The 27,108-nt window shown below is 39.1% G+C and overlaps 1 protein-coding gene across 7 annotated transcripts in view; it reads left to right on the top strand.

The window, feature by feature from the left end:
* The window catches only part of FOXP1 (forkhead box P1), a 614,874-nt gene that overhangs the window by 569,540 nt on the left and 18,226 nt on the right, over positions 1–27,108 (top strand). For all 7 annotated transcript variants that reach the window (XM_021714901.1, XM_008062851.1, XM_021714905.1 and 4 more), the window contains 4 exons: positions 12,506–12,589; positions 22,568–22,769; positions 22,875–22,954; positions 23,560–23,661. In XM_021714901.1, the coding sequence (XP_021570576.1) occupies positions 12,506–12,589; positions 22,568–22,769; positions 22,875–22,954; positions 23,560–23,661 (468 nt within the window). The remainder of the gene's footprint in view (positions 1–12,505; positions 12,590–22,567; positions 22,770–22,874; positions 22,955–23,559; positions 23,662–27,108) is intronic.

The raw sequence follows: 27,108 nt of genomic DNA, 5'->3' as shown, positions 1-27,108 counted from the left end.
CTTTTTTCTCTCCATCACTGAGAATAATTGAGAGTTCACTGTGCACATTTTGAATCAACAAGCACACATATTGACATATATAATACTTGTAATGTGTATGTATATATATACATACATATATATGTATATACATATATATGTAAAATCTGGTATTTGGAGATTCCTTGAGCTATGTCAAGTGTATTTTATGACTAGGGAAAATAAACTTGTGCAGATTTTCCTGGGGATCACAGTTGTGAGAGACAGAGTTGTTTCCAGTGTGGCTTCTACTTCCGGGTGTAACATGATAAGCTACTATATTTTAACAATAATTTCATTCTTGGTATAATTAATAGAAAATTAGTTTCTAAAAGTAAAAATTGGGTCAGAAATCGAGATTATTAAAATGTACAATTGCAAAAGCCTGACCCTGCAAACCCCATTTATGCCGTCGAGTTCCAAAATGCTTTTGAGTGCTGGATGACTCACTGTGGCTTCTTCCTCTGGCTGGTTTAGTGTAGGCAAGAGGTTACCCGACTAGGGGAAATTAAAACAATGTTGTACATTATATTGTTACCAGCCATCGAAAAGCCTATTTTGTATGCAAGACAGCAATGCTGAGATATATGGAGAGCCCTAGGCTAAGTACAGAAGATAATTACATTTGGAATTTTACTGAGTTAAGTCATTTACAGCTTCAAATAGTTGCAGAGAAAAATCAGCCAAAACACACTTAAACTTTTTGTTGTGACTTTTCAGGATAGAAAGGATTTTTTAAATGAGTTATCATCTTTTATGACAGATTACATTTTTAGTAGGATTTTCCTCAAAAGTTATTTTCTTTAGCCAGTTAATATTTTTTTTAATTCAAACTACATATATAAACTTTTTAGAACAGTATGATTTTTATATAGCAAAAGGGTGCATCATAAAAGTCCCCAAATTTTTATTTACCTCTTTGGAAACATTTTAAAATTCAGCATGTTTATTGAGAAAAATAAAGTAGTAGATTTATCCCACCCCCAGAGTTCATTTCTGATTAAAGCACAGTTAGCCCTTGGAAAAAGTGGATTCAACAGAACATGCTGCATGACTATTGCTGCCTGAATTTGTATGTATTGGTGGTGGTATTTATAAAGTGATGCAAGTTCTACATTTATTTATTTGATAAAGTTAATTAAATTCTTATAATTGGACTAAAATAAATTGTTTTGTTTATCGTCGTGGTTTATCCAAGTAGGCATTCTAGACTGCAAATCTGAGTCTTTGGCCGCTGTTAAATACTCAAGAACTGGGTATATGTTTGGTTAATTATTCTTCATTCTCCAAAAAGAAAGATCAGGAGAAGAAAAAGAGCTAGACTGTCATCAGTAAGTCAAATGATTATCTCCTGGCAGCTTTAACTTTTTTTCTCTTTCTTTTTTTTTTTGTGGGTATGGCCTAGAAGTAATACAGACTGATACAATGATTCTTTGATTATTTATAGATTTCATTTATTCACAGATTTCCTTTCATCCTGCATCCCTAAATCAAACTGAAGGCAGGTTTTTCAACTTGTGATAGAAATCAAAGATGATTTGGCTAGAAGTCACAATGTGGTGGCTACCTATAGTGTTCCTCATAATGTTTCTCTGGGGTGTTTGCTGTCATGGAAGAAGGGGCAGGCTAATTTTGGTGTGTTCAGTTTCTTCAAAGCTTGAGGGTATTATCAGAGTGATGACTAGAGTCCTTCTGGTGAGCAGGGGCTAGCTACCTCATGAGCTAAGAAAGGTTTTTACATATTAAATAGTTGGGGGGAAAAATCAAAAGAATATTTTAAGACTGGTGAAAATTCTATGAAATTCAGATTTCAGTGTCCATACATAGAGTTGTATTCTAGCACAGCCATGCCCGTGCCCATTCATTATCTGTGGCCATTTTTGCCCTACAGTAGCAGAGTCAAGTAACGGCAGCAGAACCTGTATGGCCTGCAAAGCTGAAAATATTTAGTATCTGGCTCTTACAGAAGTTTTCCAAGCAACCCCTCGTCAAGAGGATCAGCACAGACCATCTGCATCCTATTATTAGCAATGTGTCCCCTTAGGTTCCTGGCTACCTAAAGGTCTTTTCACCCTTTTTTACCTTTTCCATCTTCGCCATGGTGTAGTCAGTGTAGTCTCCACAAGGGTCAAGTTTCCATACCAGCAGCTTCACAGGAAAAGTGCTTGCCAATCTTGGGGGTCATGATTAGGCACCGGTCATTGTGCCCATAGAATGTGAGTCATGTGGATATGGCCTACTCTAGTAGTACCAACTGACAAAGCATTCTTTGCTTATTTGTAGATTTTGTTTATTCACAGATTTCCTTTCATCCTTCAGCCCTAAATCAAAGATGATCTGACCAGATAATGTTGAACACATGACCTTGGGAGTCATGACTGGACACCAGTCATTTTGCCCATAGAACCCAAGTTACTAGGACCATCGGGTCCCTGCAGCAGAAAGAACACTTTGAAGAGATGTGATGTGCTCAGTCTAGCTTAATTTCCCAATGGCGTTGTCCTTCCTCCTCTCTCCTGGTGTATCACTTCCTCTACACAGGTTTCCCTGGGCATGACTTACCCACCCAAGGGATAAGTGATACTCATTCATTCATTAAGTCAGTCATTCATCTCCTTACTCATTTCTAACTAAGAACCTGTTGCATAGCAGGAACCTTGCTGGCACCACTACCAAGTACAAGAATAATTAAGACAGATGCCGTTACCCTCCTGATTCTTCCATTCTAGAAGGAAGGATAGGCTGCAAAATAATTTTCCAGTGATACTGTCCATTCATTGGGCAGTGCTAGTTGACCCTCCTGGGTTTTTGAAAATATCAGAAATTTGCTCAGAAGAGGATTTCAATGCCAGAAAAGGGTCAATCCAACATAGATTACATTCATTGGTTATTATTCAATCAGATGATACAGACAAGAAAATGGTAAAAGATTTTAGTGTTTAAAGAACATTTGTCCTGAGGTAGAGTTAAGAGAAACCTTTATCAAGGATTAGAGTGTGTCGCTTTGGGTTACCATCCTAGCACATTTGGGTGCATTTAGGAAACACTGCAGTTAAACTGAAATCTAGATTACTGTTAGACTTTCCATTTCTCTGAAGTTCAGCATTTCTATGTTTGTGCTATCAAATTTGCCATTTCATGTACCTGCCTGGAAGTGTACTTTATAACTTTAAATACCAGCCGTTGTGCCCATAGAACCAGAGTTATTAGGGCAATCAGGTCCCCACAGCAACAAGAACACTTTAAAGAGATGTGCTTGTGCTCAAACAGCCTATTTCCATTTCTTGGTGGCATTGTCTCCCATCCTCTCAACCACAGACTGGTGCATCACCTCCTCTGCATGGGATTCCCTGGGCATGATTTACCCAAGGTCTATTTCTTTTTTTCTTAAAGAAGGCTTTTTCCAATCCAGGAAATACCTGAACCTCCAAGTAGCTCTCAAAATCTATTATAAAATTACCATTGATTAACTTGAATTTGAAAAACATTTGCACCATTTCGCACTACAGGAAAGAGCGATTAAGGTTTAAACAATTCCCAAGGAGTAATGAAGAGAAATCTCCCCCTACAACCCAGACCCACAAGACCTCTCTCTACAGAGTGGTACTTTAGCCTCTGGTGTTTAGAACTGGTGGAGAGAGGCCACACGTGTGTCCCATTGTAAAAACAAACCCAGCAAGCTCAAACTGGATCGTCCAGTATACGTCGATGGACTTTCATTATGTCTAATATAGAGGATCATGATAAAGGAATTCCACAGGAGAGTCCAGAGGGCAGAGTCAATCAGCTCCAGAAGTAACCAAAACTGGTGTAGGTCACTTGAGTGCCATCCTGTGTACCTTTACCGCTCACCTTTACAGGTCCCCTTGAATCTGAAGCCCAGAAAACTTTTATGTGACCCAAAATGGAAGGTCCTTGTGTCTCTGATCTATCGGTCAAACCTCCCTAAAGAACTGGATGCAATTTTTTCAGAAATAACTACTGTTAGCCTTAGGGAATAGTGGCTAAAGATGTTTCCCTTCACAGAGCTATCTGTACGATTCTACACTTGAATCAAACTGAAAAGCCTTTACGACTCTAACATTGAGATTTCAGGCAGTCGAGCAGAAATCAAGATGATAGGTTATGGAGTCTGACTTAGACCCATCTAATCAGCACTGTACATAAGAACTGTCCTACTCCTGTGTGTTTAAAATATGATTTGATGTACAAAGCCAAAATTTTAATAGCTCTATCAATTACAAAAGGCAAGATGCACCAGTATTTTTTAAACCTTTGTTGGAAAATTTAAAAATACATAAAAATGTATAATGAGTGTTTTCTAAGCAATGGACTGCTTGTGTACATCTTGTTAACAGAGAGGAATGGGTTAATTCCATTGTCTTGTTGTACTCTGGTCTCATTGAGAAGGAAGAGGAATCAAAAAGATATTTTGGAGCTGGGCTCGGTGGCCCAGCCTGTAATCCCGTGCCTTGGGAGGCTGAGGTGAGTGAATTGCCTGAGCCCGCGGGTTCGAGACCCGCCCGGGCAACTTGGTGAGACCTCATCTCTACAATAAATCAAAAATTAGCCACGCGTGGTAGTGCGCGCCTGTAGTTCCAGCTACTTGGAAGGCTGAGGAGGAAGGATCGCCGGAGCCCAGCAGGTCGAGGCTGCGGTGGCCGGGAGCGGCCACTGCACTCCAGCTTGGGCGACAGAGTAAGACTCCAACTCAAAAAGAAAAGAGAGATTTTGGAGGCCATTCTAAGCCTTTTTGAATATTTCTTACCGCATTTCATTATTAGAAAGACAATTGTAATTTCGTAACATTTTACCAATGGACCAGATGGAAATTAACCCCAATTTTTACCTGGGGCCCAACATTATAAACCCCAAGAAATGTGTGCACTCCTTACACTGTACACATAGACACCTAAGCAAGACAGACACCACAGATAATGATTTGGATCAATGACATGGCTTTTTCAGGCCAGGGAATATATTAAGACTTCATCGTTAGTTATTCTCTTTTGACAGATTCTTCTGCAATGATATGTAGACAAGGAGATAAGTTACAATTGGAAGGGGGGAAAGTTCTTATAATCAATATACATCATTTTATATAGGTCATGAAATGTACAGCCTTCCTTCCACCCTCACTGAGACAGAGGGACAGACACAGGAACTAGAAATAATTAAAAGTGAAGATTTCCTGCCCAAGGAATGCCATGGCCAGGATTATAAGGAAGCACTTGAAACTTCCGTGATAGTTCAACACCCGCTGTTCGTTGTGGGGAAAAGGGAAACCACCCAATTTAGCAGACAATGAGAAAAGAATCTTCTGACAAAATTTACTTCTGTTAGAGAGCTGAAGTATTAGTGGTATGGATACATTTTTCTGACTACCTGTATTGGTTTTAATTTGTTCTAGGTAATGTCGCGCTAAATTGTCATATATTCTCTCTGGTAGATGAAAATGTCTTGAATGAAAGAAGAAAACCTTGGAGATGATGTGTTTTCATCATGTCATTATATCAGGGGACAGGGTTCAGGACAGGCTTCCTCCAACCCCTCAGACTGTAGGCCTTTTAAATTGAGTGTTGACCAAGCAAGGAGTCAGTCAAAGTAAGGTTGATTTGCCTGGCAGGGGATATGAGCAGAGGGGGCGTGCCTTTTATTCTATGGTAGTTTTATTTCAGTCATTCACTACTTCTCAAGCGCCTGTTGTACTCAGAGCACTGGATTCAGATAAGTAAGGTGGCCTCTTCTTCTAGTAATATACAATCCAGTAGAAAGGATAAAACTAACATGCCTTTAACTGCCCTGCCAGGCAGTTTCTAAGAGCAAGGGGAGGCATTGTGGAGGTGACAATGGATAGGGCTGTGTTGGCAAGGACAATCCAGGCCAAGGGAGCCACTGAAGAATTTGCCTAGATTGTAGGATGAGGGAGAAGGATAGTGGAAGAATACATTGTTCTTTTAAAAATTCATCTGTCGGAAGGCTGAGGCAGAAGGATCACTGGAGCCCAGCAGGTCGAGGCTGCGGTGGCCGGGAGTGTGCCACTGCCCTCCAGCCTGGGCGACAGGGTGAGACTCCAACTCAAAAAAAAAAAAATTTGTCTGTCTTTTCAGCATGAAATAGGCTGACCAACTATCCCAGTTTGCTTGCCTAGGACTGAGTAGATTTTTGGGAGTTGGGATTTTCAGTTTCAAAACTGCCAAAGTTCTAGCCAAATTGGAATGAGTTGGTCATCCAACCGACCAGCCCGAATCCACTGGCTATGGGAGAGAGCTATTGAGTGCCCCACGTTTTGCTTGTAATTACTACATCTGGCTCAGAAACCACATGAATGTCGAATGTGTCAGGGCACTGTGCTAGGAGCTTTACACCCTCAACTTTGTGGAATCCTCACCATCCTTCTGTGAATAGATCCCATCCTATTTCCTTGATTCTAAGAGTCTCTTTAAAAACAAAAATGTAATGTGGAAATCAGTACATATTTTACATTTAATGAGCATGTTTAATATAGTGTTTCTTCTTGTTCTTTGGAAAGGTCTTACTAAATCTATGGTGATCTTAACAATCATTGCCTCTTAGAGTGAAAGAAATAATTGTCAGTGCCCTCTCTCCTTACAAATGAGGAAGCTGAGGTTTAGAAGTTCTGGTTAACTTGTTCAAAGCCAATGGTGAATCATGGGCCTGGAGGCTAACCCAGCCTTTGTAGCCTGTGCTCCTTTTATGGCAGAATCATCATGGCCCAATGGGGTTTGCTGATGCTGGTTTTAAAACTTGGCTTATGGGCCATGTCCCTCTCTGCCTTGCAGAGCTCTCCCCTGAACCGTTCACAGCAGCATAGAATGGCTGAAGCCCAGTGATGCTGAAGTCTCCCTCTAAGGCTTTCAAAATCATCTACGCCAGGAATTGCAAGTTCTAAGAAAATGTCAGCAGGGAGAAAAGTGCACAAGTTTCAGTTGCAGAGGGAGACATTAATCCTAACACAAATCAATTACTCTACGAACTTAACATGTACTTGACCATTAGTGGTGCTATTTGTAATCACACCAGCTTTCTAGACTTTAGCAAATAGATGATCAGTAATGTATCCCCCTTTCCCCATTCAAGGCAATACTCAGGACAGGTCCTAACCGCAGCAGCTTCTCAGAGCCTCCTGACTTTCCCTGCACAATCCCAGAGCATATTGGGTATAGACTAACAGCATCGTGGCTTCAAATTGTACCGCTCTGTGGCTGGAGCCAAGAAAAAGCAGAGAGTCTCTAGGCTTCTCACTTCCATATACTTCTTTGAAAACCAAGACACTTATTTTTCACAATTTAAAATCCTTCCTAACTCTGGGAGCATTTAGAATTCCTAGACTATGACTGAGTATTAGTGTGCGTCTGCTGTAAATGTCAAGAGAGTCTTTAATAATAACATGTAAGGAATGTTAAGATGGTGACAGAATACAATAAAAGTAGGGAAATTCTTCGATTGGGGTGAAATGAGCCATGTATTGCCCACCACCTGGATGCTGGAGCTGGTGTGAAAGAAAGCATTTAAAAGTTTCCACTGGTGCTGAGTTCTGAAAGCATAGTTTGATAAAGTGAGTCAAAAATAATTATTTGGTAAATGCTCAGTTTGATGGAAGAATTTGAGTTCTACTCCTTCCAGTTACTACTTCCTCCTCCCACCTCCCCTTGTGTTTCTTCTCTTGATAGTATGGACTTTAGAGACCTGTGTAATTGGATATGTGCTGCCTAAGTCACTGGACACACTCTGCCCAAACCGAGTTAATCTGTTTGGATCATCAGTGTATACAAAACTACTGAGGAAACCTATACAGCCACTGCTTAAGACATTCTAAATCTATGGCAGAGAGTAGTATCTCCCACTCACCTGATTTAACTTGGACACTTGGGATCTTTATTTAAAAGTACCCACTTCCAGGTCCCTCCTTTGGAATGTTGGTTCAGCAAGTTTAGGTGAAACCCAGTCAATTAAATTGAAGAGCTTTAGCTGGGCTCAGTGGCTCAGCCTGTAATCCCGCGCCTTTGGGAGGCTGAGGTGAGCGGATTGCCTGAGCCTGTGGGTTCGAGACCCGCCTGGGCAGCGAGACCTCATCTCTACAATAAATCAAAAAATCAGCAGGGCGTGGTAGCGCGCGCCTGTAATTCCAGCTACTCAGAAGGCTGAGGCGGAAGGATTGTCAGAGCCCAGCAGGCGAGGCTGCGGTAGCCGGGAGCGGACACTGCACTCCAGTCTGGGCGACTGAGTGAGACTCCAACTCAAAAAAAAAAAAAAAATTGAAGAGCTTTATTGAATGGAAACACTCCAAACTCACCTACCCATAAATTAGGTGCCTGTTAAAACTCCATATCCCCATCCCTCCCTCCCATGGAGGTTTTGCCTTGGTAATTCTAGCATGGGGCAGGAAGGGAGACAACGAAGATCTGTTTCTAGTTATTGCCCCAGGTGATTCTTACAATCACACTAGTGTAGGAAAGTATCTGGGATTCTAGTTTTATTTCTACCTCTTCCCAGCTCCCTGACCACAGGTATGTTTTCCCTGTGAGCCTCAGTTTCCCCGACTATAAAACATGAGAGTAGAACTAGAGGACTTGAAATAGTCACAACCTTTGCCTCTGTGAAATCACATGAGTGTCTTGGCCCCTTCTTCTTATCTGTCCTCAATAATTCTAGTATTTTTACACATACAGAACCCTTCATTTATTTCAGCAGAGTTTGGTTTCCCACGAGTGAGAACTGCCAAATTGGCCTTAAAATGATTAGTCCTCCTGACAACATAGAAAATGATGATGTTAAATGAACCCAAAACTATATTCCCTCTTCTCTGCTAAAAGAATGAGTTTCATCTCCTTAGTTTGTATCTTTCAGAATGTTGAATGGAGCTCCTCGCCTTCGGCACTGATCAGTGGGTCTGGTGCAACACACACATTTTGATCTTTCCCAGCCTGGACTATCTGAAACCTATTTGAGACCAGGGGTAATAGAAGAGGGGATGACCTATATCAGGCGGGGTGGTGGGGGGATCTGGGGGGGGTATGCCCAGGATGAGAGGAAGACACATTAATAACCGAAGACATAAATCCGTAAGAAGCGGGATTCATCTGTTCTATACATTCTGTTTCATTCTTTAAAAGATCAAAATTATTTCTCTTCCCAGTTGACCCAGCTGCAAACTCCATTGAACCCCTGTTATGCTGATCCAGATTCCAAACATACACTCAGCCAGTAGAAGTCTAGATAGACTATACTGATTTCACTTTTCTTTTCAAAAACATTAGAACATTTTTTAACATTCATAAAGTCGTTTTGCTAAGCCTGTTATGTGCAGGAGCTCATCTAATCTTCAGAACAACCCTTCAGAGTTCAGAGATGATTATTCCATATTTAGAAGGAGAAACTAAATACTTAAAAAGGTTATATAATGTGCTCAGAGTCACTGAGCTAGAATTTGAACACAGCACAGTGAGATTGTTGTGCCCACACCCTTAACCATTTTCAGTCTGCTGTCATTCTACAGAATTGATAAACAGACTTGATAATTAGAATGACTCCTGCACAAGCAGTTTCCTCTAATGTGTATGTAGCCTGTTGTCATTCCTGTTATGCCAGATACTCATTCCATACCCACTGGGAAAGCTTTTAGAGGAGTAATTCCCTTTTGATATCCCATCATTTAAAAAAAAAGGTGTCAAACAAATTTTTAGTTGACCTTTGGATTGAATTTCTTAGCCTCCTTTTCTTTGCTTTTCATGAGATTCACAGTTTTAGAGAAAATGCTGGAATATACTTGGTAATATTAAATGATTATATTGTCATCTTAATAATGAAAGGATGCTGTGAAAATTGATGAGGCTGGTGAGCTCATGGGATGATGGCATAAAAAGTAGTAAAGAATGTGAAAGCTTTTTGAAGGACCAGTTAATATTATAAATGCAAGACAGCCATTACAGAGAGAGGATGTGGTTTCAATAGGTGTAAATGTTTAGCTTTTTTGACTAAAACAACAAAAAGTGAATTTGGCAGGTTTCTTTTTTTAATTGTTAAAACAGTTTGTGTTAGAGCTGAATTGATTAAAAGTCTAAAACTTATCCAAGAGTATGATATTACATATTAGTTTACACTAACCAAACAAAAGCAGAAAGTTGATTTTTTGCCTTTTCACATAACTTTGCCCAACTTTTAGAAAAGTATAACTAGAGTGATAGAATTGAGGTTCCTGGGTAATTCTCAAAATGGATGAAAACCTCTCAGCAGTATTCTCATGGAAAAACTATAAAGATGTTCCCTGTGGCAGTTACCTCTAAGGTGATAGATGTGACTAGTATCCAAATTCTAGGTATGGGTTTGCAGCCTAGGATTACTACCTTTGACCAGTAAAAGGTCAGCGTGGTAGGCCTTTGGTTGGAATATGGAGTTGATTCCTTTTGATGCTGGGGGTTTGGATTTTCCTTTTACTAAACTTAGTCTTTGCAATTGCTACATCAACAACATTTACCCCCAAATTAAGTCACAATTAATATTCAGCAGGCTTTTTGGTAAATGTTACCTCTCACTCGTTAATTTGTATTGTTCAGTATAGCAGACTACTTCTTGTTTTCTTTTAAAAAAATGACAATTAATTTCTTAATTCCTCCTGCCCCATGATATCCCTGAAACAAGATATTGTTTTTAAAAATCTAAAAATATTTTTAACTTTGACATCAAAAAACTGTAGGACACTTAGATAAAAAAAACAAATAACTCCAGAAAAATGCCATTCCCAATGTTTTAATTGTTCTGAGCCACTTTGGAACACTAAATTCCTTTAGCATTATGTGTTAGAGAATCTTTTAGTTTGGCTGTTCAATAACTTACTAAAGAACAGAGGATGAATAACATAAAGTGACTTCTAGTATGGTATCATTTTCATTTCCTGTTTGTTGAAAGATAAATGCTAACACTGTAAGGCTTCTTTTTTTCTCTCTCTCTCTCTCTCCTTAATTTATTCTTCCCTGAACCACAAGGGAATAAAAAGAAAAAAAAGTCAAATGTGATACGGCTTAAGACTGAGTCATCCAGTTAGGAGAAGCCAAATTCTTCTTCTCTTCTCCCTCTTGTACCCTTTCCCTTTTCTCTGCCTGCCCCAATTCTTGAGCCCCTCCCCACTTAGAAAATAACTTTATTTAAAAATGCAGGGAATATTTTTTTATTTTGGTATGATTTTAGACTCACAAGAAATAAATGATTTTTAAATGATATACAGTTAATTGTATGACATAGATAAATTGAGCGCCTTTCCAAGTGTAAGGCATTATTTTGGGAAAATGGTCTATTGATGTGTTGAAACAAAACTATGTATTCTCATAATCTCTCTCTCTCTTTCTCTCATATATTAATTTCTTTTACATTTTTCCTAAATGCCACAAGTAATCATTATGTGTTCCCTATGTGCAACTGTCTTGGTCTATCAAAAATACCATTGTGTCAAAGCAGTCCCAGGCAGCCGGGTGCGGTGGCTCAAGCCTGTAATCCCAGCATTTTGGGAAGCCGACGTGAGGGGATTGCTTGAGTCCATGGGTTCGAGAACAGCCTGGGCAACTTGGCAAGTCCTCATCTCTACAATATATCAAAAAATGAGCCAGGCGTGGTAACGCGCCTATAGTTCCGGCTACTTGGAAGGCTGAGGCAGAAGGGTCGCCTGAGCCCAGCAGGTCGACGCTGGGGTGGCTGTGAGCATGCCACTGCACTCCAGCCTGGGCGACGGAGTGAGACTCCAACTTAAACAACCAAAAAGCAAAGCAGTCCTAGGCAAACATAAAGGATGTAGCTTCCAGTAAGTAGTATTTGAGTGCCTACTATGTATATCCAATTAGAAACTCCCATGACTTCAGAAGATAGTTTTATATAGAATATGCACACTAAAGTTATTAAGATGAAACTAGCACATAGCAAGTACTCAAATATTGAATAAATGAATAAGCTTATTCTATGCTCATTTGAAAATGGGCACCTGTCATCTCTTTTAGCCTGCTCCTGCCCTGCTAATATCATTTGCCAGCACTGTCTTAATCTATGCCTACCTATTAAGAAAGATCAAGCTAATTTTGCATAAATATATCCATCTGTCTAGGAGTTTTTCCATAACCACAACAGATGAATTTATGAGTTTTAGCTACCTAGCTCATCTTCCTTTGGCTTCCTTGTGAATAAGGTTGGTTAATAGGCATGATTCACATCTGTCTTTAAGCTGTCTGTTACATGGGACTCCTTGGTGCCGGTAGGTCTAGAACTTGCCAGTTAAAGTCTAATTCATCCTGTGTCTCACACCAACACTTCTAGTGACTCTGGCCATGGTCATAGAGATTTCAAAAACAATTAAGCAATGAAAATGATTTTGTCATGTGCTATAGTGCCATTGTTTCTTTTGGAATATGTCTCATCTGGGGTATTAAAAGAGTCATGCATCTTTGTTCAGATAAATAACAAAGCATTTTCTTCCTGCTAGCTTGCAAAAGACAAAGAACGCCTGCAAGCCATGATGACCCATCTGCATGTGAAGTCTACAGAACCCAAAGCCGCCCCTCAGCCTGTGAGTATTCATCCTACTCCAAAGGGAAGATGACACTTGTAGTATTCCAGACTTGAGTGTTGAAGGCCTTAAGTTCAATCGCTTGTTTCCGGTTACCTTTTATGAAGGTAGTGTGCTAGGCAGTGTGCTAGGCATTTGGGGAGATACAGGGTGACTCAGACGGGGTCCTTGCCCGACAGGCCCAAGCAATCAGCTCTTCTTTGAGACAGAATGGTTGGTGCTAAACCAAGGTGCTGAAATATATTACAGGAGCTCTCTGGAAAAAAGGAAATCTTTCTGAATGGTAGGAACACAGAGAAAACTGCCAAACCATGACAGCAGAAGAAAGAGGCATTTCAGCCTGGGTAAGCTGAGAGATGGTACTGTGTGAGACAAGGGGCGAGAACTAGTCCAAGCTGAATGTAACAGAGGAAAGAGAAAACACACTTTCAGGATAGAGGCTAAATGATAGAGAGCGTCTAATGGTTACCAAGGAGTTTGAAGTGAAAATTACTCCTTCACAGTTAGGAGACCAAATGTGCCATGCTGAAATTGCATTTAATTTTTAAGAATCTCCTATTTCTTGCCTTGTTCCCTTTTACTGGACCTTGAAGGGTGACATCTCTGCACAGGCAGTTAATATCAAAGTAGAAGAATGGTATCCAAACCCAAAATTTTGTCTTGGACATCCTTTCTTATAAGACGTTGATCTCTTTACCAGTTGTATTTCTCATATACTTGTATTTCTAAAATTCTCCTAGTAGCTTTTACTGATTATTCAAAATGGAGACAGTGCTTTGCTTCTTGATTTTAAGATTTGTAAAATTTAAAGGTACACTGCCTTTATTTGATTTTGCTTGGAGTCACTGTGTGAAAATTAATTGAGCGTTGACAATCTATAGTTAGTACCAGCAATTTTAATCAATATGCAATGATGCAGCATAATGGCAAAGTATTGGTTTATCTGTTTTGACTGATTTTTTTCTATAAATAAAGCAAACATACACCCATATATGTATGATTTATGGTGATAGAAATAAAACGGAGTCAGACTATTAACCCAGCAAATATGGTAGCCTGCCAAGATGCAGTTGGCAGACAAAATTAATGTCTGAAACAGAACACATTACTGAGATATAGGACATAAAATCATTAAACACTTCGCGCATCCATTTTTACTGGGAAAGAGTCCTTAGTTTCCATGTATTATACAGTAAGTGGCTACAGGATTGGAGATGTCCAAAAACAGCCAGGCCATTCAGTATTGTAGAAGATTATCTCCTCCTTCCTCCATGGATTAAAAAACAATGATAGAAGGTCAGGTGCAGTGGTGTATGCTTGTAATCCCAGCACTTTGGAAAGCCAAGGCAGGAGGATCACTTGACCCTAGGAGTTCCAGACCAGCCTGGTCAACATAGCGAGACCCTATCTCTACAGAAAATTAAACAATTAGCCAGGTATGGCAGTGCGTGCAGTCCCAGCTACTCTGGAGGCTGAGGTGAGAGGATCTCTTAAGCCCAGTATTTAGAGGTTGCAGTGAGCTATAATCACGCCACTGCACTCCAGCCTGGGTGACAGAGCGAGACTCTTTCTTTCAGAAAAAAAGAATGGCTGGACTCAGAACTCTAGGCATGGACTTGTTTTGGATTTGGGGGTGCTTTGCGAGAAGGAGGGATTGTTAAAGAGTAGGAGCTGCCAAACCTTGCAGGGCGCTTGGCGAGTGAAGGTGCCGGGTGTTGCCAGGGAGCACCACGTACATAAGCCCACAGGGGCCACAAAAGACCCCTTGGGAATCTCCACGTGGACCAATGTTAAGCAGCCAGTAAACAGGGAAAAGCAGCCATGGGGGGAAATGAACAGGAAAGAAAGGTTTGTCTTGATTAGTATTTAAAAAAATGTTTTACATTCTAGAAAATTATAACTTTGAAGGGGACCTCCTACTAAATTTATTTTTAACTGCTCTATTGAAAATTCTCTACCACTAGTCAACATTATCTCTTAGTAGCTGAGCACAGTATTTCTTTATTAAAAGAAATAGGCACGAATATTTTTGACTGAAAAATTAATAGCTTTTGAATTCATACACAGCAGGTTTTCTTTTGCAAAGAAGTCCAATATCGCTGCACAGCACTTCTATAACCATTTATTTAGAGTCCAAGTCAAACCTTTGACAGCTAGAGCAGCGCTACAAGCCAATATAAAGAACTCCAAGATGTAAACCAACAATAGGCCGTCTGTGTGAGGTTTGCCATTGTCAAATACATAGATTGTTTGGATTAGTTTATGTAAATGTACTGTTGTATTACCCTTTGAAAAAAAAAAGATCACATTTGTGTATGAAAAGTGGTTCCCTTCACAGGCAGCATTATAAATTCCTTATCCTTTAACTTACATGTAAGAAGTAAAAATTGGTGCCTGACAAGTAGATATTGTGTGACACTCTGTTGTCGGAGTGAACCTGCCTTCTTTTCATTTATTGGAAAATAGAAAATTTTATTATAGATACCATCTTATAAATCAGGAATTATTAAAATATGTATAGGTGAGGCATTGGGAAATTAATTATAAAAGGTAGACGTGTAATGTTTTGCATAAATTTTCACTTCCCTGCCAAAAAGAAAGAAGGAGAAAAAAAAAGGCACACACATACAGCAAATCCGGAGTGCTTTCAACTTTAGGGACCTTGAGCTATCTGATTCTAACTTGCAAAGTATTCCCTATAGCCTGAAATTAATTTATTTCACCCTAAGTAATAGAATGTGTGGTGTTTGTTTGAATTGAGTATCCTTCTAGAATCTTTGATTTAAAACAAGCCGTCACCGGGATTCAAATCTAACCATAGATAGGGACTTTCATGTTACACTGTTGCCAGTAAGTTTATGAAGTTTTTTCTGTTTTCCATTTCTGTGTAAAAGAAACCTCATGTTTATTTTAAAATTCTTAGTCACTAAGTGATAGAACGGTTTGCTGTAAATGTTGCTTTCCACTAAATGCCATTTGGGTGGTAAGTGTCATTTGTTGTATCTAATCTTCCATCCACTCCCCATTTCATTGCATCAAAGAAACTGCTAAAATGTTCTTGGATTGTTCCGACATCAGCTCATAGATGCAGTCTCTGGATCCGGTTGTAGAGCTCATCTTCAGATTTGAATAGTTAGAGGATCTGCTCATCTCGGGAAGGGACCCAAGTTTTTAGACCTGGATCTGAGCTCGGCCCACTCTGAGGAGAAAGCATATGGGTAACCTGAGACAGGAGCCTGCAGGCTTCCTATCCCTTAGACTCTCTAGCCTCTCTTCGTGCTTGCTGTCATATCTTTTTAAATCTGTAAAAAATTAAAAAAAACACTTTCAGAATTACACCCAAGACTCAAAAGTGTAGGTTGTTTTCAGAAAGGGAATTCCTGCATTTAAAATCATTGCGTTACTAAACTCTGATCGGGCCATTTGGCTCTTAGAACTATGGCTGCCATGTTTCCTAAGCTTTGGTCCCGTCCCCTACCTCCTCTCTCTCTCCAATTTACTTTCTAGATAAACTGTGTGTTCCAATCTAAAATAAGATAAAACTATTTCATCAACAAATGTTGATTGAACATACTACATTCTGAACACAGAGTGGTCAGCTGAGAGAGACCTGTCTCTGCCATGGAGTAATAGAGGGACAACTGCCCCAGAATGGTGGGGTTGAGGGAGACTTCTGGAAGAAGTGATGTCTGAGGTGAAACCACAGAGATGAGTGGGAAGAAAGGACAAGAAGTCAGTTTCATGGGTCTTCCTTTGGGTGAAGAGGGGCTTGCATGTATTTGTGTGTCTCTGAGGAAAGGATCTGGGAGAGGCAGGTGGGTTATGAGGATCAGTGTGGAGGAAGGAAAGGAATAGCCAAGATCAACTAAGATAAGCTTTTCATACTTTTAATTTTATTAAGGCTAAGCCCTGCGTGGAAAAGGATATGTAAAAGTTTCTGAGAGCAGCTGTAAGTCAGTTCTAGCAGTCAGGTACATAGAGCAGAAAGGCAGTTCTTGACTTACGTTTAGAATGGCCAGATTTGTCGTAGTTTAAGTTTTAAAAGATTCTTTTCTTCCCAGGGAAAGAGAAGCAAAAGCAAAACAATAAGACCAAAGTAAGCTGCCCTAATGAAAGTGATTGATATTCTTTTGTTTCAAACTCCATAAACATTCTCAAAGTAAACACCCATATGTATCGCTTGGAGGTTAACATCTCAGTGCTTACTCCATGGAGAATTTGCTGCGATTTTTCCTTGTGGGAGGGAGGGGGCAAGGAACACAGGACAAAACAACAACAACAAGAAACTTGTCTGTTATGGCTATATTAAGTTGTTAAGGATTTCTTAAAAATGCTTTTCACTATGTATCATTATGTCAGAAAAACACTGCAAATCATATTTTATACTATGGAGTACATGAGAGGTACGCTTTGCTTTAGGGTATTCCTATAGATCAGAGAACAACTGGTCCTGGAGAAACCACATTCTTTCAGATTTGGTGGGCACGTAATTATAGTGTAGGTAGTATATTCCTCTTTATGAAAATCTCATAAAACATTTACAGGAACTGGGATATTTGGAATGAAATACAGTATTAGATTTTCCTTTTACACGTTTTCTTTTGCTCTAACCATAGCAATTAGGACTGTTTTGAAAAAGTTTTTAGCTCCTATGAAAACAAAGTGCCCCCCTCTGAAAAAAGGATCTTTTAACTCTTCAAGGATCATTTGGACTGTTGGAGCCTTGCTTTAGAGTTGGAGAAATAATATTAGGCAGTCATAAAAGAGGATTCTCAGGCGCAACACACAAAAGCCGTTTTATATACTGTTTTTCATAAGCCCCCTCCCCACTCAACTCAAGTTTTTTTTGTTTTTGCTTTTAGTATCACTTCCAGTAACGCCACCTTCTAAGTCAGTGCCCTCTGCAAGCAGCCGTCTCTAAAACAAGGCCAGACTGAGGTAGTAAAGGGAAGCAAAGGCTTGCAACAAAGGCCTCCAGCTGCCACCCACTGTCCTGCCTGCCCCATGGTCTGGTAACGTCCCTTCAGCTTCAGAAAGGCCGTCCCTGAACTCAGTGACTCATGCCTAGAAACGCTGCCTCCTGCAGTAAGCAGGACTGGAGCCCACTCAGGCCAGTAAAACCAGCAGCAGAAAAACGAATTCTGTGAGCCTGAAAGTCCTACTATGCAGTCACGTCCCTTGGTGTTTGGGTTTCAGGTTTGTCTTTTGTTCTCAGAATCTGTTTTCATGTGAGACAAGAGCACAAACAAAAATAAAAATGAGTTCTTATGGGAATACTCACAACAAGTCTGTTTCTGTCCGGGGTTTACATCAGCGGTTTGTTTATTTTTTCAAAATGTGAGTGACTCATCATCTTTAAACGGCTGAGGAGATTACTGTTTAAAACTAAAGATTCCTTTTTTTTTTTTTTTTTAAGGTCTAAGCTGAGTATTAGGTAGCTGATAGAGTTTGAGTAGTTTTGACGGCTAAGATTTCCAGAATGGTCTTTCTGTAACCAAACTGAGGGAAAAGACGATGCTTTTATTATAAATTATAAATTAAAAAAATAAAGCCCTACAGCAGTTTTAAGTGACATAAGAATTTAACTTTTGGCCAGAGTTTCAAAGAGATTATCTTTGCTGAAATCATCACATGATGGAAACTTGCCATGTAGAAAATATCAGAATTACTGACTTTTCTAAACATAGCCACTTCTTTTTAAATAGAAAATGAACACAATAAGAAAAATAGGCTTTCCATCAGGAAAAGAAAACTTCCCAGCCCATTCCCTTCCTGCTCCATGCCCCAGAAAAAATTATCTTTTAAAAACCTTAACTACAATCAGAAACATGAAGCACATATGCTTTCATTTCTAATTGATGATTATATTAAGATTTAATAGTTTACAATTAAGATGAATATTTCAAGATTACAGCAAAAACCCACACTGTTCCCCATTTGCTCTTCTGTTCTAAGTCTGTAATTAATTTTTTTGGGCCACTTTTTCCAGCGAGACCTTAATTAAAAGAGCAGGTTTAGTTTGAACACAGAGCTTGTTTTGAATCCTTCTCTTTTCTCTTTCTCTCTCTCTCTCTCTCTCTCTCTCTCTCTCTCTCTCTCTCTCTCTCTCTCTGCCTTCCCTTACGAAGATCGTTTCTCCTCAAGACAAGCATGTGATCATCAAACAAAAGTTTAAAAGTTAAGAAACTTCTATGCCAGTTGACAAGGTTGACATTTCATTAACTTGTTGGTTCAGCCTTCAAGTGATTTTGTGTGGCAAAGCACCCTCTGTTTGGAGTTTACAGTTTTTTGTTCTTCCTTCCCTCACAGGCCACAGTCATGTTTAATTTGGAATCTGGGCTCCTTTGGCAAATTAGCAATTAGAACAATTTTGTGGGAATATGTATATGTGTCATTAGTTTTCCTGCAAATTAATAGCAAGGGCAGAGGTCAGGCAGAAATTTTCCACTTGACTGCAGCTCCTCTATTGAGACTTGGCACTTGGTTTTGGAATGGGCGCAGCTGCTCTCAGCCACCCTCTTCCTCTAGGAACTGTCTTTTAATTAGTTTACCTCATAGCCATCATTACAAATATTACTGCCTCCCCTCCTTGAAATAAAATTACTGTTTCTACAAAATATTCCAGTGACATCTTGCACCACTGCACATTGATGGTGGGGTCACTCGAATGCAGCATTTAATCATTAGATCACCTCCATCCGCGTCTCCTAATTAGAGTCCTTACAATACATTTTTATCTGGTAATTAGCTGAGATTGGCTGCTTCCTCTGTGGCTTATTAGAGACAGCCCAGCAGTGGGTGTGAATCACGGTGTCATTTGTCAAGCCTGGTAAGCCCCCTCTCTGCTTTCTTCTGGCCTAGTGTTTATTTCTACTCGCTATGTTCAAAAGCCTCCAGAAAATTCTTTCTGCGTCTCTTTCTTCGTGGACTGTGCTGACCTGGAGGAATTTCATTTTCCCTGTTGCCTTTTTTATTGGTAGAAATAGTCCAAGTGATAAGACCTTTGTAAAAGCTACAAGAGTCAAATTATTTTTGCATTTGATGACACTCTACTGTGGGGATTTGTCTATTCTTAGCTGTGAGCACCCAAAAGGTGGACCCTCACTTGCTGAATGGTTTTTTGGTTGTTGCTTTTTTTTTTGAGTTGGAGTCCCACTCTTGTTGCCCAGGCTGGGGTGCAGTGGCACACTCATGGCCACTGCAGCCTTGACCTGCTGGGCTCCAGTGATCCTTCCGCCTCAGTCTTCCAAGTAGCTGGAACTACAGGTGCGTGTTATCACGCCCGGCTAATTTTTTGATTTTTATTGTAGAGACGAGGTCTCATCATGTTGCCCAGGCTGGTCTCAAACTGGCGGTCTCGGGCAATCCTCTTACAGACTTGAGCTACCACACCCAGCCCACTTGCTGAATGTTTACATGAGTTTTGATTTTTGACAAACTAGAACCCAGTGGACTTAGTGATCTTCCTCCCAAAACTGGAAAGGAGCATACATATTTTAGGACATTTGTGTTTATAATTTTCATTACGTTTTTTAAAAAGCCACAAAGTTTAGGGTAATGCTTGTAAATGGAAAAGAGAGACAAACAGTGGAGTTAGAATTATTTTGTGGTTATTATGTACTTTTGCCTTCAACTGATGTTTGCATTTGATGGTAAGCACTTCAAGGCCAGCAATTGTTTTATTCCTGTTTTCCTCATTATAGGACCACTGGCCTTATATTTACTCAGTAATATGTACTGAATTTCATTCATAAGCAGAGATACAAGTTATCCACTGAATTCTTCCCAAAAATGAGCACACAGAAGAATGAAACTGGTATTTATTTTTCCCATTAACCAGGCATAAGAAGATTAGACAAAGCGTCTAGAATCACACAACTGTATGGTTTGACTTTGGGTCCAGGATGAAACATGGGCTAGTTGTTTAATCTCGCCAAACCTCAGTTTGCTTATCTGTAAAATATGAGTAATAACAGCGCCGGTATCTGTGGTGGTATGAGAATTAAGTGAAACCCCACAGTGGCAGGTGGTTTCAAACATGACTTTTACAAATGTTACCCATGACTTTCCAAGAGATTCTTAGGCCTAGCAGCATCTGAATTATAAAGGATGTGTATTTATTAGCCTTATCCTTTCATGCACTAATTTCCTTGACCCTTTGCTTGATCTGATGCTTATACATACTGTTCCTGGACTTGGTCAGTGATTAAGTCCTGATGTGAAGAAGAGGTCAGCCCCAACTCTTTCCCCTTGGCTCTTCCTTCCTGCGACTGTTACTCCAAAGTGTTAGAAATAAGTTTGCAAATGTGTGTCATAAAGTCAGGTCTCCAGGACTATTGAAAAAGCAGCTCACGACATCTGCCCAGCTTGCTGGGGCATTTGTAAGGGCAGTGCCATATCTCCATAGCTTGTTCTTTTCGGGCATTGGGGGCCACTGTTTGCTGAGTCAACATTCCACACTGGAAACAGAAAGGAAAGCACAACTAAAAGCTCACAACACAGCTTAAGTGTCCAACACTGTGTTTACATTTTTCCATTAGTATTTCTCCAACAATATTTGATCTTTCTTTTCTTCAGAGTCATTGCTTTTTTTATGAACTTCCCCAAATATTAGATAGAGAAGATTGTTACAGGTTGTTTTTTTTTAACCCAACCATGAGTAAAGGTTGAGTCGTCTTAACATATTGGAACTCTTTTTTAATATGTTCTTTATGATCTCAAAGGAATCTCATTTTTAATACCTTCCACAAATACTGCCTTGTACTTAAGACTGACTGTAGTGATGGTGAAATAGACTTATTATGGTAAGTGATTAGAAATCTGACTTGAGAAAATGTTACCACGTAAGCCTACTTTGCGATGTTCTTGGATTTTGGGGGTGGGCTCTGTGCATCTGAAATAGCAATTCTGTGTAATGAATATGCTGAAAACAACCAAGTTCTTCAGCATTGCCGGGCTTAAAATGATATTTCTGTTCCAACAAATTTTGGGAAAGGGTTGTCCCCTTTAGTACTTAAAAGAACAACAATTCAAGGTGAAGGTAAGAAAGATAAAGATCAATCAAAACAGTACTCATTCATTTTCTTCTACTTCAGATAAATAATATTCATTTCCTTACTTGAAGCAGATTATTCTCCATGTCATGGAACATCCAAAACTTGAAGGAAAAAAATCAACAAAAATCTTACAGTTCCAGAACTCCAGGATATGCCAAATATTTTTTTTTAAATAATAGATCCCAATACTGTATGATGTAATTTATTGAAGATTACACCTACAACTTTTAAATATTATTTTCTGCCAGCTGATAGAAATAAATGATGGCTTACTGGATCATTGCCACCATTTCTAACATGAGCAGTAGGCCAAACATATTTGCAGTAGTTCTCATCATCCATGAAGTTTCATGATAGACATGAGTAGCCTATTATGGTAGCTCCCAGCTACATGGAGCTCTTTAAATTTAAATGCGTTAAAATTAAATAAAAGTTTAATTTTAATAGAAAAGCAAAAAGATCTCCTGAATTGTGCTAGCACATTGCAGAAAGTTCTGTGGGACACTTCAGATCAACACCAGTGTATCCCACCTGGTGTTGCCTAAAATATTCATCTTTACGGGTGTTGTTGAGGATTCCATCTCCATCTTTGAGGTTTATGAGGTCTAGTAGGTGATAAAAGTAGGCGAGAAAATCATGATTGAAGAAATGTCTTGACTCAGAACTTTTCAAATTCACTTGGGTAGGTAAGCCCTTGTTGCAGCTGAAGCATACATTTAGGAGCCTTTGGGAAGGAGAACATTGCAAGAGATGTCTTTTACTGCATACTAAGTGAATTGCTTTCACATGGAATTCACCTTCTATTTTAGTGGATTATAATCATATCTGCTTAGAGAAGCAACAGTACCCAGGTGAATGTGAGGCGCTTCCTAGGTTGCTCCATTTTCCGAAGGTCTTCTAAGATGTGTTCTTTTCCTCACAGCTGAATCTGGTGTCAAGTGTCACACTCTCCAAGTCCGCATCAGAGGCTTCTCCACAGAGCTTACCTCATACTCCAACGACCCCAACTGCCCCCTTGACTCCCGTCACCCAAGGCCCCTCTGTCATCACCACCACCAACATGCATACGGTGGGACCCATCCGCAGGCGGTACTCAGACAAATACAACGTGCCCATTTCTTCAGGTAGATACTCCATTTTTTGCCTCATGTAGAGTTGTCATCTGTAATTTTTGTAGACTAGCCCCTTTTTAAAAAGTGATAATTAATAGGACAATGATTCTCATTTAGCAGATATTGCGCAGAACCAAGAATTTTATAAGAACGCAGAAGTTAGACCACCATTTACATATGCATCTTTAATTAGGCAGGTAAGTAAATAACACAGCATATGGAATTTTATCAAAAGGTATACGTGTACATGGGTATATTATATTGATGAAGTAGATTTAAAACCGTTTAGTATGCAAGCATGCTGAAACCTTTTCTATAAGGTTTTTTAAAACTGCAATATATAACATAATTGCTTTTGATTAAGTATTACAATACGATGTGATTATTAGGAAATTCATTTCACACAACAGTGAAAATGAGCCTGTTTAAAGATGGCAAGTCAATTATCACAAGCTACAGTAATCTCTGATCCCTAGAATTAATCTGAGCTCTAAATAATTACTGAGCTTTAATCAGCTAGTGAAATGTTTTGCATTTCTCTTTGATTCTGCTTTATGAATGACTAATAAATTAATATTTCTGTACGGAAACAGAAATAAAAACTCAAAACAATTAGATAATTCCATTTTGAATTTTGCTATTGAACTGTTAAATACAACCATTAATCTTAGATCATTTTGTGAAACCTTTCTTAGGATTTAGCTCTGAATCAGAGTTATTTTATATTTTCAAGAAACTGTATAATGACGATTCTGCTGATTTGGCCATAAATTATCTTCTTCTGTTACTTTTTGCTTCACAGGCCATTCTCGAATCGCCAGAAAAGCAGCTAACACTAAATGAAATCTATAACTGGTTCACACGAATGTTTGCTTACTTTCGGCGCAACGCAGCCACGTGGAAGGTAAGTTCTCTCTCAGGCCTGTTTATTCTTGGATCTTGACGTATATAGAACAGTTCTTGTTGATAAAATGCAGTTGTGCTCTACGGAAGTTACTACATTTATATTGTTTTGATACTCTCATAGTGTCCACCCTATAGAAGTATTTGATTGGGAAAATAGTTCCATCATGGTTGTAATGCTTGGATGGAAGATTGCCCTTATACTGGCATCAAAGATGTGCAAGGGCCAACCAGTAAAATCATCTCTCTGGTTGGAAACACATGGGAGAAAGGAGATGACACTGTGGCCTGCATGTTGAGGTTGTCCTGTTACTTGCACAAACCTCATGCTGTTAGGTCTTCAACCACAGTCAATATTTGCAGAGATGTATAGTTGTTTTTTCACCATTAGGAACTTAGAGAAATGACCAGACAAACTTGACACAGCCTTCATTGGTTGAATAAAAGCTCACTAGCATCAACCCAATTGGTAGAGAAAGCTGTGCAGTCTAATGCTAGCACTGTATATGGGAGTTATTATAAGAGAACACATGTAATATTAAGGTTTGGTTTTGTTTTTAAGTTGAGAGATTTTCTCTCAGAGGCTCATCGGTGCTTCGAGAAAGAAAATAGCTTGTAAATTATGGAACTTTATTGTAACATCATTTGCCATAAAACAGGTTTCATAGCTCTGTGTTAGGTGATCCCAACAGTCCTTGGGGTCATATGGCATACCTCATTCCCAGTTCAGCAATTGTCTTACAGATTTCCATGGTATTTATTCCATTATATTTGATTAAGCCCTCACAAATTTTTGGACTTTCCAATTTTCAGTTTCTTGGTGTCTGATATTCTTGCTTATAGAAGGGGGCAGATCCACTCAGACATTTTTATTTTTTACAACCTGGAATCCTTGTAACCCCTGAAGTCCAAAACATTTAGAAACATGTAATGAGGCCGGGCTCAGTGGCTCAGTCTGTAATCCCAGCACTTTGGGAGGCCGAGGTGAGTGAATTGCCTGAGCCCACGGATTTGAGACCAGCCCAGGCAATTTGGTGAGACCTCGTCTCTACAATAAATCAAAAATTACCCAGGCACGCCTGTAGTTCCAGTACAGTACAGTTCCAGTAGTGCACGCCTGTAGTTCCAGCTACTTGGAAGAATGGCTGGAGGCCCAGCAGGTCAACGCTAGGGTGGTTGTGAGCGTGCCACTCCACTCCAGCCTGGGCGATGGAATGAGACTCCAACTCAAAACAAAAGAAAAAAACAAACAAACAAAAAGAAACATGTAATGAAAACATTTAAGGGCATTTGTACATGTCACTAATCTGAATATGATAGCGATTTATTACAGGACGCAAGGAAAACTTGGTTTCCTTGAAATAAAGACCTTCCTTACTGATTCCTTAATTTTATATGGGAGAAAAAACAAAGCAAAAAACAGAAAAACACATTTCCTCTGTTAAGTTCCTGATAAATTAGCATTTTAAAAGAAAATGAACATAACCATAGAATTAATTCATCAACTTTACAGAGCTGTGAATATCTATTATGGCCCAATTTATCCTTTCATTTCCATTAAGACTCATGGGCACCGAAAGGACGCTATGTTTGAAATCTTACCATCTTTTCCTCAGCCTGCCTTGGGAGATAAAATGGAAAGGATCTTTAGCCAGGAATGCGTTTAAAATTTAGGAAGTAGAAGCATGAAGCAGACATTTTCTTCAGATTGCCTTTTATAAATAGAGATGATCTAATTTAAAAATAATTACCAGTTGTAAATGTAATATTTAAGCCCAAATCTTTAGATTGAACTTTTTCATTTTGCAAACTACAGAAAAAAGTGTCATTAATATAAACAACCCTAGATGAAGTATTTAATGACTCAAAAATACATATACTTTTATTTTATGTGTCCTTATTCGGACTGTGATCTTAGACAAAATACTCAGTTAAAATTAAGACTGAAAAGAGCTTACTCATCTTTTTGGAAAACTCTTGATTTCTAGTTGCTTTCTGCTTAGATATGCAGTCTTAGTGACAAAACTTAAGTTTTGGCTTTGCATCTTTACTTACGTGGCTATATTGCTCTGCCAGATCTATAGAAATCTTTTTATCAGAAGTAACTTTTAGCTCTTTCAGTTCTGCACATTTTTATACTTATTTTAAAACATCAGTCAGTGATTAGGACTAGGAGCAACGCTGACTTCTTTTTCAGTTATGTCTCCCACATATATACATGCCCTGTCTGGATTTTTAAAGGAAATTTGCCTTTATTTATTTATACCACCTCAGTTTTGTTCTAGTAAGTAACAGCAGACCTTTTGTACCCTATCCCGTGCCTTTGTGCAATATTTAAAAAATGCTTAAAGGCTAGACTACAATTTATATGCAAAGAATATCAAGTGTAATTATGACATACCAAATGTTTTTAGTTTAGAGGGTTTTTTGTTTTACTTTTAAGCAAACCCATCAAACTTTTTTGAATCAGGGGTGTCCTTTGATAGGCACCTAGGTATCTTGAATCTACCTGAATTATACTGATGTTACTCAACAGCTCTTTGGGAATTTATCCTGTGAATCTTCCTTGTGAGCAGTTCATCACACCATGCAGTAAAACTTATCTCAATGTCTTCTAAATACTTCATATCAGAAGAGAAAAATAATTATGTAGCTTGAATCCTCACAGCATAACCAATTGTGATTGTCTAAAAATTGAAACACCTCTCAAAGTATCAAGATTTTCCACCATTAAGGATAATCAGGGAGCAAATACTTACTGGTGCTGAAAGGGGGGCAGTACAGATGTTTGTACAATAGCAGTGCCATAGTAATTGAGAGGGTTACAAAGTATCAATATCTCATGCCCCAATTGAGTCACCTACTTATTCTGAATAAGAAAAATGTTTTAAGTGAATGACATGAGTCTCTTCGTTATATCCTCATGGCCAATGTTGAGTTTGGATCAGCAAGTTTGACCAGGCAGGACTAATGAAATGAAGTCCTGCTTGTTACTATAGCCAGTAAGGGTTGGGGATTCTTCTGAAACCCAAAGAAAAAGATGAGTTGTTAAAAGTTCTTCATCCTTGAGTTGAGATCCTCCTTTTTGATAGATCATCTATGTCAAAGGTCTCTGTTTAGGAATGACCAGAAATGACTTTTAACCCTAAGAAGGAAACATGTGTCTACAGAAACCTTCAGCTGCAGGAATATAGTCATTTTGCCATTGAGAGTTTTATTCATGTGTTCCTTTGGCATTTACTCAATTAATTAAGGTACTTGCCCATAGTCAAGGCCAACTCTCATATATATTCCGGAAGGTAAGATGTAGCTTGATGATAGATTCTGATCCCTTGGGAGTCAGTTCACCCCCTGATCCTGATGGCTACGCGAGGTGATACTCTCAGTGGTAAAATCCAATTTAGACTTTTCCTTAATGGACATTTTTAAAGCCAGAAGCTGTCAGGAA

This window comes from Carlito syrichta, unplaced genomic scaffold (assembly GCF_000164805.1).
Source record: "Carlito syrichta isolate Samal-C Ts95f unplaced genomic scaffold, Tarsius_syrichta-2.0.1 Scaffold305868, whole genome shotgun sequence".
Taxonomy (NCBI): Eukaryota; Metazoa; Chordata; class Mammalia; order Primates; family Tarsiidae; genus Carlito; species Carlito syrichta.
This window is presented reverse-complemented; position numbering and strand designations above follow the sequence as displayed.